Below are 15,709 nucleotides of genomic sequence, written 5' to 3' on the forward strand. Positions count from 1 at the left end.
GCAAGTGAAGTTGCCATTTTTAACACCCATCAGTCACAGATCCTAGAAGAGAATGTTCTTCCAGCCATGCATATCCAGGGTTTAAGCTAAAGGTAGCAGAATGTGTCTGGGATACCTGACCAGAGCTGTGGTATTCCCTGGAAGGTGCCAGATGAAGCCACTGCTCTGCAGCTGGAACTGCTTTCACCCTTTTCCAGAAAAAAAAAAAAGTCAGTGGCTCCAGCTCACTGTGTGCACCCCTGGGACAGAGGGGAGCAGCTGCTGCTCCAGCCCCAGGGGACCCTGGTCCCTGTTCTGCCAGGCCTGGGCTTGGCTGTACCAGGGATCCCAAAGCAGTTTGTGTTCCTGTGCCAGGGCACAGGGCTGTCACCTCACCAGCAGCACTGTCCCCAAGCAGCACCCAACACCACCCGTGTGTGCCCCAGGTTCCAGGGCAGCTCTTCAACCACCAGAGGCTCCATGTGGACAGTGCAAACCCCGGGGTGATCCCCCCTCTGCCCCAGCTCTGACACAGGCACGGCAGGGCCACGTGGCCATTGAGCTGGGCTGTCAGCATTCCCCTCAGGAAGCAGGCTGTTTTCATGGCACACAGCCATGGCTGAAATACCCAGCACTCAGAATTCCACCCTTTCATCACTGCAGAAAGGACCTCAGGTTTTACCCTTCAGGACAAATGGTTCTTTACCATGACCAAAGAAAATACTATGACCACTGACTGCATCGAAGCAGATTCCCCATTTCAGGGGAAGTTGCAGTGCTTGAAAAGCTGTAACTATGTTGCTTACAAAATCACATCTTTAAGCAGGATGTTTGACAAGTTACATTTATTGAAACATGGTTGCAGTAAGCTGCCCGGTCCATGGATGCCTACAGTAAAGTACAGAATCATCTCTCATCCCCCCAGCAGTTCTAGGGCCCAGGCCCCGCTCAGGGCACAGCCATGCAGTGCTTTGAACCAACGCCCACTGGGCACCCCCAGCAGCAGGGGTGGCTGCCTTTGCTCCCCCCAGCTGTCACTGTAACACTCTATGGGTCAGTGCTCCCTCAGGAGTCACTGTGGGGCAGCTGCAGGGCAAGAGCACAACAGTCAGAGGACATGGGTGCAAGTGTGGTTACAAGAAGCTGGAGGTCAAGAAGGAGTGAGTTCCAGTTTTTAAAAGGAAGATTTATTTAACAAGTTTCACTTAGCGCAATACACCTAAAAAGGAAATCACAATACAATGAAAGATTAAATCAAGGCCTCAGAATTTTATACGAACACCAAGACCAAAATCCTAAAGTAGCCGTATTGCGTCTCAACATGTTTCCCCCATTAACTTAAAAAAAAAAAAGCTTTAACATGCCTTACAGGATATTAAAAGAAATAAACTAGAACTAACATGCCAAATGTTCACTTTGATTTTCAGACACAGCTCCTATATTGGTTCTTTACAAAAAAGCATGTCTCTTTCAACATGTATTCAAAACAGTGTTGGATGTAATATGGTATAAGAGCAACATTTAACATAATTCAAACAGCTTTAACCTAAATACGCTTACTGCTTAAATACACTCCTACAACAAAACTAACTTGAGAAACGCTCCAAATTGTTTAACAGTTATAGTCTTTACTTGGTTATTACATCCTAGATGAATGTTCATTTCTGTATGTTCAAAAATACTGAACCTGAAAGGTTTTAAAACAATCCTGAATTCACTTACAGTAAAGCATAAATCACAAGCTCGTATTGCAAAACTGTTAAACTTAGTTTTTTGTTTTTTTGTTTTTTAAAAAAGATGTGACCAAAAGTCAGCGATTGGTTACATTCCCCAGCCACCACTCATGTTGGACATGTTGGACATGCCGCCCATGCCGTTCACTCCCATGGATGCGCGGTTCCCACTGCTGTAGTAGCTGCTGTTCATGGCGCCCTGGCTCCCGGGGTCTGAGGGGGAAACCGACAGCAGGTTCACAGCTGCCTCAGGCCGACTCGAAGCATCCTTGCCCCAACGCCTGTCCTTGCTGGGCCACCTCGTAAATACCGTCTACCGTGCCCAACGCTGCAAAGTGTCAGTTTACAGCTCCGTACCCAAAGCCAGTTACCGGATGTTCAACGACAGCACGAGCTCTGCATCACCCCCTTCCCAAGCCAGAGCTTTACCACTGCTCTGGGGGAATAGGGAGGACCCAGCCTCCCATGACCCCCTCCCCCATTTGTACTGTGTTTAAACAAAGCTGGTCTCCAGCTTTTGGGTTAAGAAAAGTGATCAGAGCAATGCAAGTCTGAGACTGGCATTTCCTGCCCCTTTCAGAACAGTTTCCCACATTTCCCCCCCTCAGCTCCCCATTGCAGCTTCAAATCAATCCCCCCACTCCCCAAAATTCACAGTAACCACAACTTTAACTTTCAGAGCCTGTGCTGCCCAGGTTATAACACAACCCTTGAACACCAGTGAAGGGCATGTTAAGCCAGCTGGCCCAATGTAAACCAGCAAAGAAATGCTCTTACCATAGCCACTCATGCTGCTTTGACCTCCATATCCTCCTCCATAGCCGCCACTCAGCTGCTGGTTGCCTGGAGCACCGTAACTGGATTGGCTCCCTTTTAAGTTAAGGGTAGAAAGATTAAGAACTTTCGGGTCAAGATCTGCTCATCAACAAACCCAGCCCTCACCCAACCAACAGCCCCTGCACTCTGGCACTACCTTGCTCACACCAAGGGAAGTTTAACATGCTCAAGGAAAGTGATGGGGTTTCTAAGGACATCCCTGCAATCAAGCAGCAACAAGAACTTTAGAAATTACTTTTACAATTTCTGTGGACTATACTAAAAAGGATCAATCTGAATTTTAACACACCCCAAAAAACTTAAGCTTGGCTTTAAGGGACCTCACACTGAGTGCTGCCCTTCCAGAAGGACAGAAGCTCATTAACTGGAGTCACTCATGTGTACATGGTCCTGACAGACTTATTCCTGCCCCAGACTGATTGTGCATCACATCAGAGCAGTGCTGTGGCTCAGACAGAGATACCTCTGTTTACACAAACAACTGCTCTTCACCTCATCACTTGCCTACATTCCTTTCTGTAGTTTCACTATCAGCATTAGAACTACAAACATTTTGTAACCAAATACTATAAAAACAGCAGTGTATCCACACCCCCCACCCGCGAGAGAAAGGAGCCCCCCAGAAACCAACCCCACCTTCATCTCCGAAACCAGCCCAGCTGGGTGTCAGGAGGGTATCTGTCTTAGAGGCATAACAGCAACAGGCATTTAAGACTTGTGCTGCAAACACACATTTTAGATTTTTAAACAATTTTGGGGTTTGCCAGAGCAATTCAGACAATTTCTCCCAATTCCAAGTATCTCTCTCTCACCACCAAGACTCAGCTTGAATGGCCGGTCACATGCCACAGATACATCCTCCATCACCGAACTATGTTCTGGTATTCCCCAACAGGGAAGGGGAAGGAGAATAAAAAGGACAGGCATCTCCCAGATTTTGTACTACCACACTCTCAAGGAAGCCACTCATCCCATCAGGCATACCACACTCAGCACCAAATTTATTCAACCTATTTAAGCTCAAACGTATTCCCAAAAGGATTATATACCTGGCAATGTGCTAGTGTTCCAATCTTGGACCACCCCTTCCGATTCCTTGACTGTGTGATTAAGACAGAATGTTGAATTTCAGTTTTGAAGCCAGGCACACAATAAAGCATGAACTGTACAAAACGAGCCAGCTTCCACATGCAGCGAGACCGTTACATACCCATTGCTCCCATCATCTGACTGCCATAGGCACCACCAGTTCCTCCTGCTGTAGAATTCAGGAAGAGCTCTACATATCTGTGTTCTGGAAGAAGAAAGTTTACCCATGAGAGCATTTCACACCAAACCCATGCAGCCTGTCTCAGTGCAAGTGGAACTGCAGTGACATCTGTGGCATTCCAGCTGCAGCAGATGCACTACACCAGTGCTGGCAGCTCCCTAAAGCCACCTCTTCCGAGCAGTCAAGACTTACGCATGTTTGCTTTGTCTTTGGACATAGCAGCCACTGCGTCCTCATGAGTAGCAAATTCAACGTCAGCCTCTCCGGTTACTCTGCCATCTGGTCCAATTTCAATGTGTACTCTTACAGGGTTCAGAGGTGAGAAGAACTACACACGGAACAGTCACACAGATTAAAACGCACCAATGCAACAGTCTGGGCTTACAAGAAGCCATTTTCTCCAGAGGAACACCGCAGCTGCAGCGCAGCTGCTATGTCCCCACAAGGACCCCAGGACCCAAAGCCATGCAGTGGGAGCAGCGTGTGGCACTCACGTTGTAGATGTCGTTCTCCGTGGCTCTGTAGGGCAGGCCTCGCATGTGGACGCAGTGGCCGGTCGTGCTCTGGAAGGTGGACGATCCGTCGCCGTACCTGTGGTCCGACATCCCTGCGGAGAAAAGAGTCCATTCTAGGTCTTTCAGATGTATTTTAGTTTCTTTTGGGACATGTCGTAAGTTCAGTTACTGTTCCTATTAGAGATCCTTACCTCTTCCAAATCTATCAGAACCAAACCCATAGCCATCATTATACCCATTGTAGTCATCATAACCTCCATAACCTAGAAACAGATTGGACATGTTCATTTCAACTACACAAAGATCCAAATAAACTTTCATTTCGACTACAGAAAGATCCAAATACACAGTACACACTGCAAACAACGACTACTACAACATTTCATTTCTTCTACAAGAATTAAGGCCAAGGACACATACACAGCTGGGGAGACACTACCAGGTCCAGGAGTTGCTGCTTTTGAAACGAGCAGCTCCCTGGGCCCCCGTGCACTTACCTCCTCCGTAGGCTCCACGCCTCATTCTCTCCAAGCTACTTCCTCTACCCAGGCTGTTGTATCCGCGCGTCAGGCCGGGCCTGTCGTACGGCCCGGGTCTCTGCATGGCCAGCAGCTTGCGGGGAGGGTCGTAGTGCGTGCGCACCTCTGCTCGGCTGCTCTTGAAGATCTCAATGTACCTGCGAGTGTTTGCACAGGGACAAGTCAGTCTTCCATTCCTTCCACAAACACCTCACAACTTCACATTACAACAAGCCATTTAGTCATAGCCTTGACACTGGCAGTAATTTTAAGCCAGGTTTCTTTACGTTATGTAGGCAATGACTTTCTATTATTAGCACTACATTACATTTAAATCAGTGTATTTTCAAGAAATTAAAATTACTGAAGGGTTTATGTGCTCCTTATACTTTGCAGTATCCCAGCCTTAAGGGTGGGGGAGCAATACTGATTCCCCACCCACCTCCCCCCAATTTAAAATGTTAGTCAAACAATGTAGGAGGGACCAGTGTCCACTCAACTCAGCACTGTTGCTCAAGGCAACAGAAACAGAGGGTTAAAAACCCGATCTCCACCGAGAGTTTAACCCACCAGGATGCCACAGAAAGCTCTGCATGTACTACTGAACCCAGCCTATGCTTCAGAGATTCAGCATAGGCAAAAGGTGCATGCTTCAATGAAAAATAGTCACAAGTAAAAATTGAATAAAAACCCTTTGTGACAATTTCTTGAAAGCTATGCTTATTACATTGAAGATTAATACAAGTAAGTAAATTTGTTACATTTCAACTTATAAAACAAGTTTAGAAAGTATCACATTTTCTTATGGTAGTAAGAATACTGTGCATGTCTTTAGAGCTAAAGGCAGAATTGGTGCTATTTGAGAAGTTAAAGCCATAGTCTCTCAACTTTGTCATTTCCAAGCTATAGTTTTGAATGCCTGTTATTACTAATTTTCCAAAGCACATTTTAGTTTAGCCAATTTTATCTTGTATTTTTGGGTAGATCTAAACAGTCTGTGCCACACACAGTGTAGCAATCAATACCTTTACTCATCACCAAATTAGAGACCACAATACTATTTTGATTTGGGTGTTAACACTTTCAGAAGAGAGAATATGGATTTAATTGTTTACCATAAGAAAAGTGACAGAGCCAACCAACCATCCATCCCCACCTGTGCCCTATTCTTTCCTTGTGTTTCTTTAGAGCCTTTTCAGCTATTTCCTGTGAAGCAAACTGCACGAAGGCCTCCCCCGTACTCCTCCCCTGGAAGTCCACCGGCAATGTTATCCCATTTGGCACGATTTCCAACCCTTCAACCCAAGGACAAATAACCCCAGTAGGGGGGCAATATTAACATCACAAGCCCAGTCATGAGTTTTTTCTTATAGCTTTAAAAACACCAGAATTTAAACACTTTTAAGCGAATGGTATGTTGATTCTAAAACACCAGAATAAAAAAGGCATGTCAACAAAGAGCTCCACGATCACATACCATTCAGTTCAGGTTCTTAACCCACCCTGCAGAGCTCAGAAAAGCTCTGAGGGTCAGGGACAGCCCCTCAGAGAAGGCATCTAATGCAGGGTGCGTTAAGAACGTCACACATCATTACAAACCTCGGCAATTCTGTGAAAGTATTTAAGATGAACTTTTTAAGAGAACTTAAATTCAAACACAGCAAGTTAAACAGCTTTATATAGAACAAGTAATTTTACTAGATGTCACTCATATAAAATAATTAAATCTTATGCAAACATCAAGTTTCAGCATTTTTTTATCTTTAGGAGTGCTTAATTAAGAAAAAAATCATGAAGTAATTTTTAAGTATTAGTTCCTGAACAGAAGAGACACATTTTGTATATTAAGCACATTAATAACTTATAAAGCTTGAATTACTTCACCATGTAATAAAAAAACAGCTTAAAATGCACATGCTTAGAAATTGCTTTTGTTTATATCACCAATACAGAAAACAAAAAAAAAAGAAAACAAACAAAAAACAAGTTCTGAGATTGTAAAACTGGAAATGTTTCTACTGCATTTTAAAGCAAAACAGCAAGCTTCATCATATCTTGTAATAGCAAAACATTAAGAAATCTAGTATTTTCAAAATAATAAGTGAAATCCTAAACAATCAATATATTCCATTCTTAGACATCTTAATAGTCTACTTCCAGTTTGTAAACATAAAACAGCTGCAAAAAAAGTAAAAATTAGTCAAAACAAGACAAACTCTTCATCCATAAAAACTTTTGAGCTAGGCAACATCAAGGGTCTGGTGGCTTTTTTATCCCCATAGGAAGAGAAAGGGGCAAATCTGTAAATCTGTATTTGGGTAGAGTTCAGCAGGTTTTCTCTGCATTTCCCCCAGTACTAGCTCTATGTTGGGAAGAGGTCATGGGCCTTTACTGAGAACCTGCTCCTCACAGAGCCCCGTGGTGAGTGTGCTCTACATCCTTCACTGACCAGGGCCAATCATCCAAGGCTGGGGTGGAAGTAGCCTCCCTCATGAACTGTTCAGCTTTACTTGGAAAGCAAGACATTTTGCTATAATCCTTTTTTTGGAACAGCATGTCCCACCAAGTACAAATTCAAGCACCTTTTTGGCAATCCCTAAATTATTTAATTATCAAGTATTTTAGAAAGTGATCCAAAGGATTCCTCATGGTCAGAGAACTAGTGAAAAATTGATTTACTTTTAATACCCATGATAATACTGTTGGATGTACTACTACATGGGCAATCCATGCCTGTTTGGTTTGTTGGGGTATTTTTAGCATAAACCAATAGTGCTATAGCTACTACTTTTATCCCACATACCTGAAAAGAACTGTACAATTTCTTCTTTACTACAGCCAAATGGGAGTCCTCTAAGACGTACAAAACCATCATTAGCTGTATCAGGGCTGTTGGGACCAGTATGCTTCAGAACCCAATCCATTTCAACGTTGTTTGACTTGAAAACTGTAAAAGGCACTTGGAATTAATGCATTCTGGAGTAAGGAACAGTTTTTAAAGTCATTTGCCTTGAAACTAGTCAACTTATGCAAGTCCACCATTTGTCCTTTCACATGCATTTTAAAGGGACAAAAAATGCAATTAACCAAAAACCCATCAAGCACAAACACAATGTAGTCAGTTACTAGACCAACTGAATCAAACCTTCAACGTATCTGTGTCCCATTGTTTCTCTGTCTTTTTTCAAGGCCAATTTCACATCCTCCTCTGACTCAAGTTCAGCAAATGCTTCTCCACTTGGTCTGCCCTCCCTGGTGTAGATGAAACGGATACCCAAAGCCCCGTTCAGAATCTTGCAATCTGAAAACAGAAAGGCCAGAATTACATTAATTATCACAAGAACAGTGTCACTTTGAAAATTTCAGAGATCCTACAACCAAAAATGTACTGAGTATCAATTATAACAACAAAACCAGCAGCATTCCTGTTGCAATGCAACTTTAAAATTACCAATTAACTAAAATGCATCAATTAATTAAGAGGCTAACTAAAGTTACCATTCTAGTCAAACCTCCAGATAAAGGTTAACTGCAAATTAGCTATTTCCAAAGCTTTTCTGCCTCAAACATACTATCTGCTTTTGATCTTAACTTTCTTATTAGCATGAAATAAGGAATAGTAACAATCAGTGTAAGCGCAATAAACTGTATGAGAACCAAGACATGAGTCTATTGGGACAATACAAGAACTAAACTGATTTAGCTTTAAAATTCTTGCTTCAGGTTGAACATGCTTTAAAACTGAACCTTCTCTCTCCTGGCTGCTCAAGCAGCAAAGGCAGTTGTGGCTATCCCAGCAACCCAGACCAAGCCCCTTTGAGTTTCTGCTAGCACAAACACAGCTTTCCATCCCAGGCTCTAGATGAAGCACTTGTTGCACTACAAACTGCGCTGCTACTGAATGCCTCCTGCAACTGCTCACTACAGCACTCCCACTGGGAGGGACCCAGAAGAGACAGGACAGCCCGACCCCTCTCCCACAGCCCCACTTACCGGAGAAGAACCTCTGCACCTCCTCGGTGGAGCAAGACCAAGGCAGCCCCCGGACTTTCACCACGTATCCCTCGCTGCTCTCTGTGTTCAGCATCACATTGGGGGTGAGGCTCTGCTCTGTCTCTGCTTCTGTGGTTGCTGGAAAGATCAGAACGGGCCCTTTGAGATGCTGCTCAGCACGGCCGCCACCCGCACCCCCTCAGAGCGCCCGGCGGCCCCCCTGGCCTGTGCCCCGGCCCTCCCTGGTCCTGCTGTGCCTCGGGCGCTGCCGCCTCACACACACGGCGCCGCTCCCGCCCCCGGCCCGCGCCCTGCCCCTTCCCCGCACGCACACATGGTGGGGCTCCGTGCTGGTTCTAGGGCTCCGAGCCTGATCCACTGTCCGGAGAGCGCCTAGTCCCGGTCAGGCGGCAGCGAGCGGGCGAGCCTGCAGCGAGAGCGCGCTAGGAAATGGCGGCGGGTGCTCCCGCTTCCGCTGGGCCGGGCCTTCCTCCGCACAAAGAGCGCGGTCCCAGACGCCGCCCTGGCAGGCCCGCGGCCCCCGGCGATGGCGCAGAGCCGCGGCCGGTTGGCAGGGAGGGCCGTGTGGGGAGCGGGCACCGAGCGCCGCGAGTCCTGGCCGAGCACGGGACCGGCCGCGGCGTGGCCCGCGCGGCGCGGACAGCGGAGCGCTCTGGCCGCACGCACCGTGCGGGCCAACTAGCACTTACCAGCTTCAAAGGCTGACGCTACCCCACGTGAAACAATCTGCTCGCTTCGGTCACTGAAGCCTGGTGTGTTTGGAGGAGATGGGGAAAGAAGAGACAATGGGTCACAATTATCATAAAAGAACGGAAAAGTTAATTCCCTCCCATTTCCTCCAAACACACCAGACCTAGCTAGATTTCACCTTGCATTACCGAGGAGGAAGGAGGAAACTTGAATAACTCATTATGTAAGAATCCTCCATTCCCCTCCCCCTTGGATAACCAGCTCCTGTTTCAACTTGTCTACACAGTCGGTAGAGAACCGATGCCTAAAGTCAGCAGGCTGCTGGAGCCCCTGCACAGGTATCTGGAGCCCAGAAGCTGCTCTGAACGCCCTACGTGCACGAGTGTTTCTTTCCCAGTCAGTACCAAACCAGACCGAGCCTACATTGCCTCATCTCTCATTACATGTTCCGGACTGCTAACAACCACCCCACCCCCACAGCTGGAGGCTTTTTGACTTTTTTTTAAGTGCATGCTCGAGTTTACGTAACTAAATCAAACAACATGGCGAACTCGTTTACAGAAATGCAAATTAGATCAGTAAGTGGAACCGCGCTACAGTCACTTCCTGCACAAAGCTCTCTTCTCCATTTCACTTGCCGAACGCCCATTTTGTAACAGCGAGGCGGCGGGAGCCGGGGGCAGGAGCTGGCAGGAGCGGCGGGGGAGGGGGCAGCGCCTCCGCCTCTTCCCGGGGAGGACTGGCGGGAAGCGGCCATCCCGCCCACCCGTTTGGCGGGACGCTTAAAGTGCGCTGGAGCAGCCGGGAACCCCGGAGTTCCCGCTCGGCACCGCCATGTCTACCCCTGCCAAGCGGCACTGCCAGAGCCCCGCCGGCTCCCTCGAATCCAGCTTCCAGAAGCGCCTCAGGAAGATTTCCATCGAGGGGAATATCGGTGAGCTCGGCGGAGAGGGCGCGGGAGGCGGCTCAGGGCGGTAGGGGAGTCCGGGGGAAGGTGGGGGGTACCGGGCCGGGAGCACCCCAAGGGCTGGCATGCCGGGGGAGACAGAGAGGCGCGGCTGCCGCGCTCGTCCCGGCTCTGCGGGCAGCGGGGGGCCCTGCAGGGAGAGCCGCACCGGGACACGAACCCGGAGCGAGGCTGGGCGGATGGGGAGCTCCCCGAGCAGGGTGCCCGCCAGTGACACCGAGGCGCAGGGCGGGCTCGGGAGCACAAGCCCCCGATGCCCCCGGGGCAGCAGCACTCGTTCGCTCCCGCCCGCGCCAAGCCCCGGCGCCTGCGCGGCCGCTGCCTCGCTCTGCCCCGCAAGCTCCGCCCGCCTCGGCAGCTCTAAAATGTCGGCTGCTGCTCGGCCGCCCTTATCGCCCGCCCGGCCGGGCGCGGCCCCTCTGCCCAGAAAGATTAGCGCGGTTCGCTCCGCGGCGCACCCGGCCGGCCCCAACAGACGCTAACAACCCTCAAACTGCCCCCCCGTCCGTCAGCAGCACCAGAGCCATCAACCCCCACCCCTCTGTAAACTGCTCTAATCTTCCGCAGCTGCGGGCAAGTCAACGTTTGTCAGGCTGCTGGAGAAACACAGCGATGAGTGGGAGATCATCCCCGAGCCCATCGCTAAGTGGTGCAACATCAAGACAGCCGAGGATGAGTATGAGGTAGGTGCGCTGGATCTGGGCCGAAGAAACTGCAAGGAGTTCCACAGTCAGGGAGCTATGCCAAAATCCAGCTATACTTAGTTTGCAGCAGCCAGAGTCAACCCCACTATCATACCACAGTTGGTCAAGCACTCAAATTGTAAAGGCAAGATACTACTGAACGTATATTCCAAATCACATCCCCTACTCCACAGGAATCACACTAAAATCTAACTCAAACAAACTGCTCAAAGAAGCTGTCATGAAAACCACCATCACCTGAGGAAAAAGAGTCTCTTAGTTCCTATCCCTAAGCATTTTCTTAATAATAAAAAGAAAGCCATGAATTCTTAAACATATCAGAATTCTGGACTGAGAAAAGCAGTATGTTCATATTAACTTTTTTGTCTTGCCTTCTAGGAACCTTCAACATCTCAGAAGAGCGGAGGAAACTTACTTCAAATGCTGTATGACAAACCCACAAGATGGGCTTACACATTTCAAACTTACGCCTGCTTGAGCCGAGTAAAAGCACAACTAAAACCTCTCTCAGCCAAGCTATATGAAGCAGAACATCCAGTGCAATTTTTCGAAAGATCAGTGTACAGTGACAGGTAATTACTCTCACAGCATAGCAAGAACTCACATTAACAGTTTCCAGGTCTTTAACGACATGGAGCTGAGGAAACACTTGATATTTAAACTAATACCTGCAAGGGAGCAGGCTTGATTAAGGTATTTTTTCAATACCATCATTCTGTTCTGATGACAAGTGTTTTGGTAGTTCACTTTTGTCATTCCTGGCATGAGACTGATGTCTTTCATTGCAGATACGTGTTTGCTTCTAACCTGTTCGAGTCTGGAAATATTAATGAAACAGAGTGGTCCATTTATCAGGACTGGCACACATGGCTTTTGAATCAGTTTCAATCAGATATAGAACTGGACGGCATGATCTATCTCAGAACCACACCTCAGGTATGCTCACTAAAAATGGACGTTTCTCAGTTCCAGTTTCATTTTCTAGAGACTTAAGAGGGTACAAAAAAGTTATTCTGGATTTAACTCATTTATGTTCAGCCAACCATTTAAAATTAATGCTCACTGATGTCTAGCATTAGTCCTTCCAAGTTAAGGGCTACTTGATCCGTTTAGCTGATTTAACCTAGAACACATGATTAATGACCAGGTTTATACTTTTTTTTTTTTCCCCAGAAATGCATGGAAAGGCTACAGATGAGGGGAAGAAAAGAGGAGCAAGGAATTGAGCTTGAGTATTTGGAAAACCTCCACTATAAACATGAAACCTGGCTTCATGAAAGGACTATGAGGTAGGAATCCATTTTCTGTAGCAAGTTTCAACTTGCAGGGAAGGCTCTTTCCTACTTTAAGCCTTAGTTTTACTGAGTTCAGTGAAGTCTAGTTTCACTCAGGCAGCTGGATACACTCATATTTATACCCACTTCAGATTTCATCTAATTTTATCAAAAAAGATTTACAGTTGTAACTCCAGCAAGGATATGGATTTTGCTAATTGGAAGGACTCAGGAATAAGACACTTAAAATGGTGGCCAGGGAACAATCACACACATTTCTCACCAGAGTTTCTGTTGCTCTGTAAGGGGCAGACAAGGCCCCAGCTACCTTTAAACTAGCAGGACTGCATTTCACCAAAGTTTACATATTAATCCTAACTTAAATTTAAACAATAATCAGAGAGGCTTTTGGCAGACCTGTTACACACAAGAAACCTAATTAGCAACTGAGTGATGTCTGCATACCTTCCTTTAAATTTAAGTTCCTTACTGACTCTTACTGGTTTTCCCATCTAAAGAATCTCTGAATATAAAAACAGACTCGAGATTTTTCCCTAGAGAGTCCAAAATTTTCTACTGAAGGGGAAGCATTACAATTCCAGGAAAGGTACATTATCAGTTTGATCTACTTGCTGAAGTTTCACATAGGATGACCCAAATGCTTAGGAGACAGAAGGCAGTGCATAGTGTGGAATTTTGGGAATGTTTATGTTGTGTACTCACTTCCTGTGTTTGGAATTGGAACTGAAGTGTGCAAGCACAAGTTTGAATGTTGTTGAGCACACGTACTGCATTTTAGAAATGCCTTCCACACTCTGAAAAACTAACTACTGTTCCCATCTGTTCCTAAACTGAAGCTAAAATGGTATTACTTGTAATAATAAAGACTGGTTATAAATACCAGTCTTATAACCTGTTAAAGAGGTCATCCTTATGAAAGGAAGCTTTAAAATTGCATCTTGGTAAGTGGATTAAGTGGGGGAGACACAGGGCAAGAGAGATTTTGAAAAAAATACTCAGTTCCTGCTAAGTGATTCCATTACAAGACTGACAAAAAGGAACTTAAGGTAAAAACTATCTTACCCCCACGTGTATAAGAGCCCAGATGTGTGAAATATATGAAGACCAATTAAGGACAAACTTAGCACGGGCTTCATATTTAAGTTAAGAGCATCAGCTTTAAATTTCAGGTGTATGTGGTAATCAAGAGCAGGGGTCTTGAATGTACAGGATTTAATGTGGATTTTACTGAAACTATGTTCTTCCATTTAACAGAGTTGATTTTGAGAACATTAAGGACATTCCTATTCTCGTTTTGGATGTTAATGAAGATTTTAAGAATGATAAAATTAAACAAGAGTACCTGATTGATAAAGTAAGTATGAAGTACTGGGGGATTTGTACCTGCTCTTTTGTAGTTATCATGCACGCAGTGACACTTCCAGAGTGGGGAGGGAGAGTAAACAACCATTTGAGACAAGGTTACTTTAGTCAAAATGGTGTTTACCAACTCCAAGAGAAGGCAAGACTTGGGAAGTAAATGCCAAAAGAAATTTTCAAGTTTGGCTAGTCCATGGGGAGAAAAAAACTCCACCTAATATTTAAAAGAATAAGGAAGTGCTCTCCCCTAGCAAACCATACAAAAACCATTTTCTTCATCTTGATCTGGGTCATCAATTTGAGATTACTGAAGAATGACTCTAAGACTAATTCCTTCAATTTAACAGCTCTAAATAAACTGGGAAGGAGAGCCCAATGATGAATTGTGGAGGTATTTGTTATTACATCCTCATGGAACCCAGCAATTAATAGCTTAGTTTTGAGCAGACACTCAGAAATGCCATCTACCTTGCCCCTCTGAAAGGCCACACACATTTCAGCTCATTAATTAAATGCAGGGGCAAAACATCACTGGAAAACCACATTAATGAACAATTTGTTCCCAAATAAAGGGAAAAGCCTGCTACTTTAGCTTTTAATTTACAAAATAATACATATGCTTTTTCTTTTCTTGATAGGTCAAGTCGTTCCTGACTTCTTTAGAAGATGAACATTAATTTGAATAACAAGTCCTTGAAGTTGACTCAACAATCTGTTTAAAAATTTACTTAAAACAAATGCATTACCTCTATAGCTTATTTTAAAGCAAGCCTGAAATGCAATAACATGATTTGGAGTTGATTTTTATCCTTTTATGAGCTGTGTGGGTTTTGATAGACTTTTTTGTATAACTAAAAAGAACAAATATGGGGTGCTTTGATAGTGGTTGTTTTTGGGTTTGTTTTTTTTTCCCTGTATATTCTCTGCTGTTTAATAAAGATTTAAAAGTCATATTGCCTGTCGAGTGACTGTCCCCGGTGGGGGGCGGGGGGAGCTCAGCGAGAGGCCGACACCCAGTAAACAGATAGCAGGCGCTGAGCAGGGCTGTTTTGCAATAACTGGCACGAGTTCACCATTTTAAGACGAGACTGTTATGGCGTCCAGAAACCTTTACTTTCAACTTCTGCTTTACTGAGTGGCCGTTTCCACCGGATTTACGCTACTTAGGGCTGGACACGTTAGACCTGCAATAAACTGCAATTTACGCTTATCTTCGATCGCGATCTCACGCCCACCCTCCCCCGCCACCCTCCCCCTCCCCAGCGCGGGGAGGGACCCGCGGCGGCGGAGGCGGGACAGCGGCCCCGAGGAGCCCCCCGCCGTGAGGCCTCCGCGGCATCGGGCCGCGCCACGAGGGCCCGGCCGCCCCTTCCCCCGCTGCCCGCCATCGCTGGGCCTTACCCAAGCCGGGGATCTCGCCCTCGGTCTCCTCGGTGTGACAAGGGTCCATCTTGGCCGCGCCTTCCCCGCAGGGGCCGCAAGGAGAACAAAGCTGGGCGGGGGCGCTCAGGCGCTGCGCGAACAGAAACAAAAAGCTCAGCGGCGGCCGAAGGGGCGCTCGGGGAAGGCGGATCGGGGCTCGGCGGGGGGGTTCTCGGCGCTCCCGCGGGGATGGGCCGCGATACAGCCGCCGGTAGTGCCGGTACCGCCCGCTCGCTCCGTCTGCGCAGCGCCCGTTCCGCGCCTATAAATGGCCGCCGGCCGCGCAGCGCCGCGCGTTGACGTCACGCGCCGCCCGCCCCCGCCAGCCAATGGCCGCGTGACAAATTGAACGCAGCCAGTCACGTCCGACCCCCCGCGCGCGCGGTGGGAGGGGGAGGAGGGGGGG

The 15,709-nt window shown here is 46.8% G+C and overlaps 2 protein-coding genes across 16 annotated transcripts; one reads left to right on the forward strand and one right to left on the reverse strand.

Annotated features, from left to right (window-relative positions):
• Positions 1–1,144: 1,144 nt before the first annotated feature.
• Positions 1,145–15,649, reverse strand: HNRNPH1 (heterogeneous nuclear ribonucleoprotein H1). Of its 14 annotated transcripts, XM_039701848.1 has the most exons (16): positions 15,283–15,644; positions 9,556–9,615; positions 9,178–9,272; positions 8,846–8,983; positions 7,998–8,153; positions 7,656–7,799; positions 6,009–6,147; positions 4,832–5,010; positions 4,526–4,597; positions 4,314–4,447; positions 4,012–4,147; positions 3,760–3,843; positions 3,599–3,649; positions 3,186–3,269; positions 2,490–2,582; positions 1,145–1,925 (listed from the first exon to the last, which is right to left on the reverse strand). In XM_039701848.1, exons 3-16 carry the CDS (start codon positions 9,179–9,181, stop codon positions 1,801–1,803), a joined length of 1,539 nt encoding a protein of 512 aa, XP_039557782.1. In that variant the 5' UTR covers positions 9,182–9,272; positions 9,556–9,615; positions 15,283–15,644; the 3' UTR covers positions 1,145–1,800. The 14 variants fall into 14 exon arrangements, with proteins under 14 accessions (XP_039557782.1, XP_039557776.1, XP_039557779.1 ...); XM_039701842.1 differs by lacking the exon at positions 9,178–9,272 and having other exon boundaries at positions 4,314–4,426; positions 15,283–15,649; XM_039701845.1 differs by lacking the exons at positions 3,186–3,269; positions 9,178–9,272 and adding an exon at positions 2,686–2,748 and having other exon boundaries at positions 1,145–2,040; positions 15,283–15,646.
• Positions 9,623–15,075, forward strand: LOC120498760 (deoxycytidine kinase 2). 2 transcript variants are annotated; one of them, XM_039701856.1, is made up of 7 exons: positions 9,623–10,490; positions 11,091–11,206; positions 11,606–11,799; positions 12,016–12,163; positions 12,401–12,516; positions 13,777–13,876; positions 14,520–14,668. In XM_039701856.1, exons 1-7 carry the CDS (start codon positions 10,391–10,393, stop codon positions 14,556–14,558), a joined length of 813 nt encoding a protein of 270 aa, XP_039557790.1. In that variant the 5' UTR covers positions 9,623–10,390; the 3' UTR covers positions 14,559–14,668. The 2 variants fall into 2 exon arrangements, with proteins under 2 accessions (XP_039557790.1, XP_039557789.1); XM_039701855.1 differs by having other exon boundaries at positions 13,777–15,075.
• Positions 15,650–15,709: the final 60 nt, after the last annotated feature.

The sequence above is a fragment of the Passer montanus genome, unplaced genomic scaffold (assembly GCF_014805655.1).
Source record: "Passer montanus isolate IOZ18808 unplaced genomic scaffold, ASM1480565v1 scaffold15, whole genome shotgun sequence".
Taxonomy (NCBI): domain Eukaryota; kingdom Metazoa; phylum Chordata; class Aves; order Passeriformes; family Passeridae; genus Passer; species Passer montanus.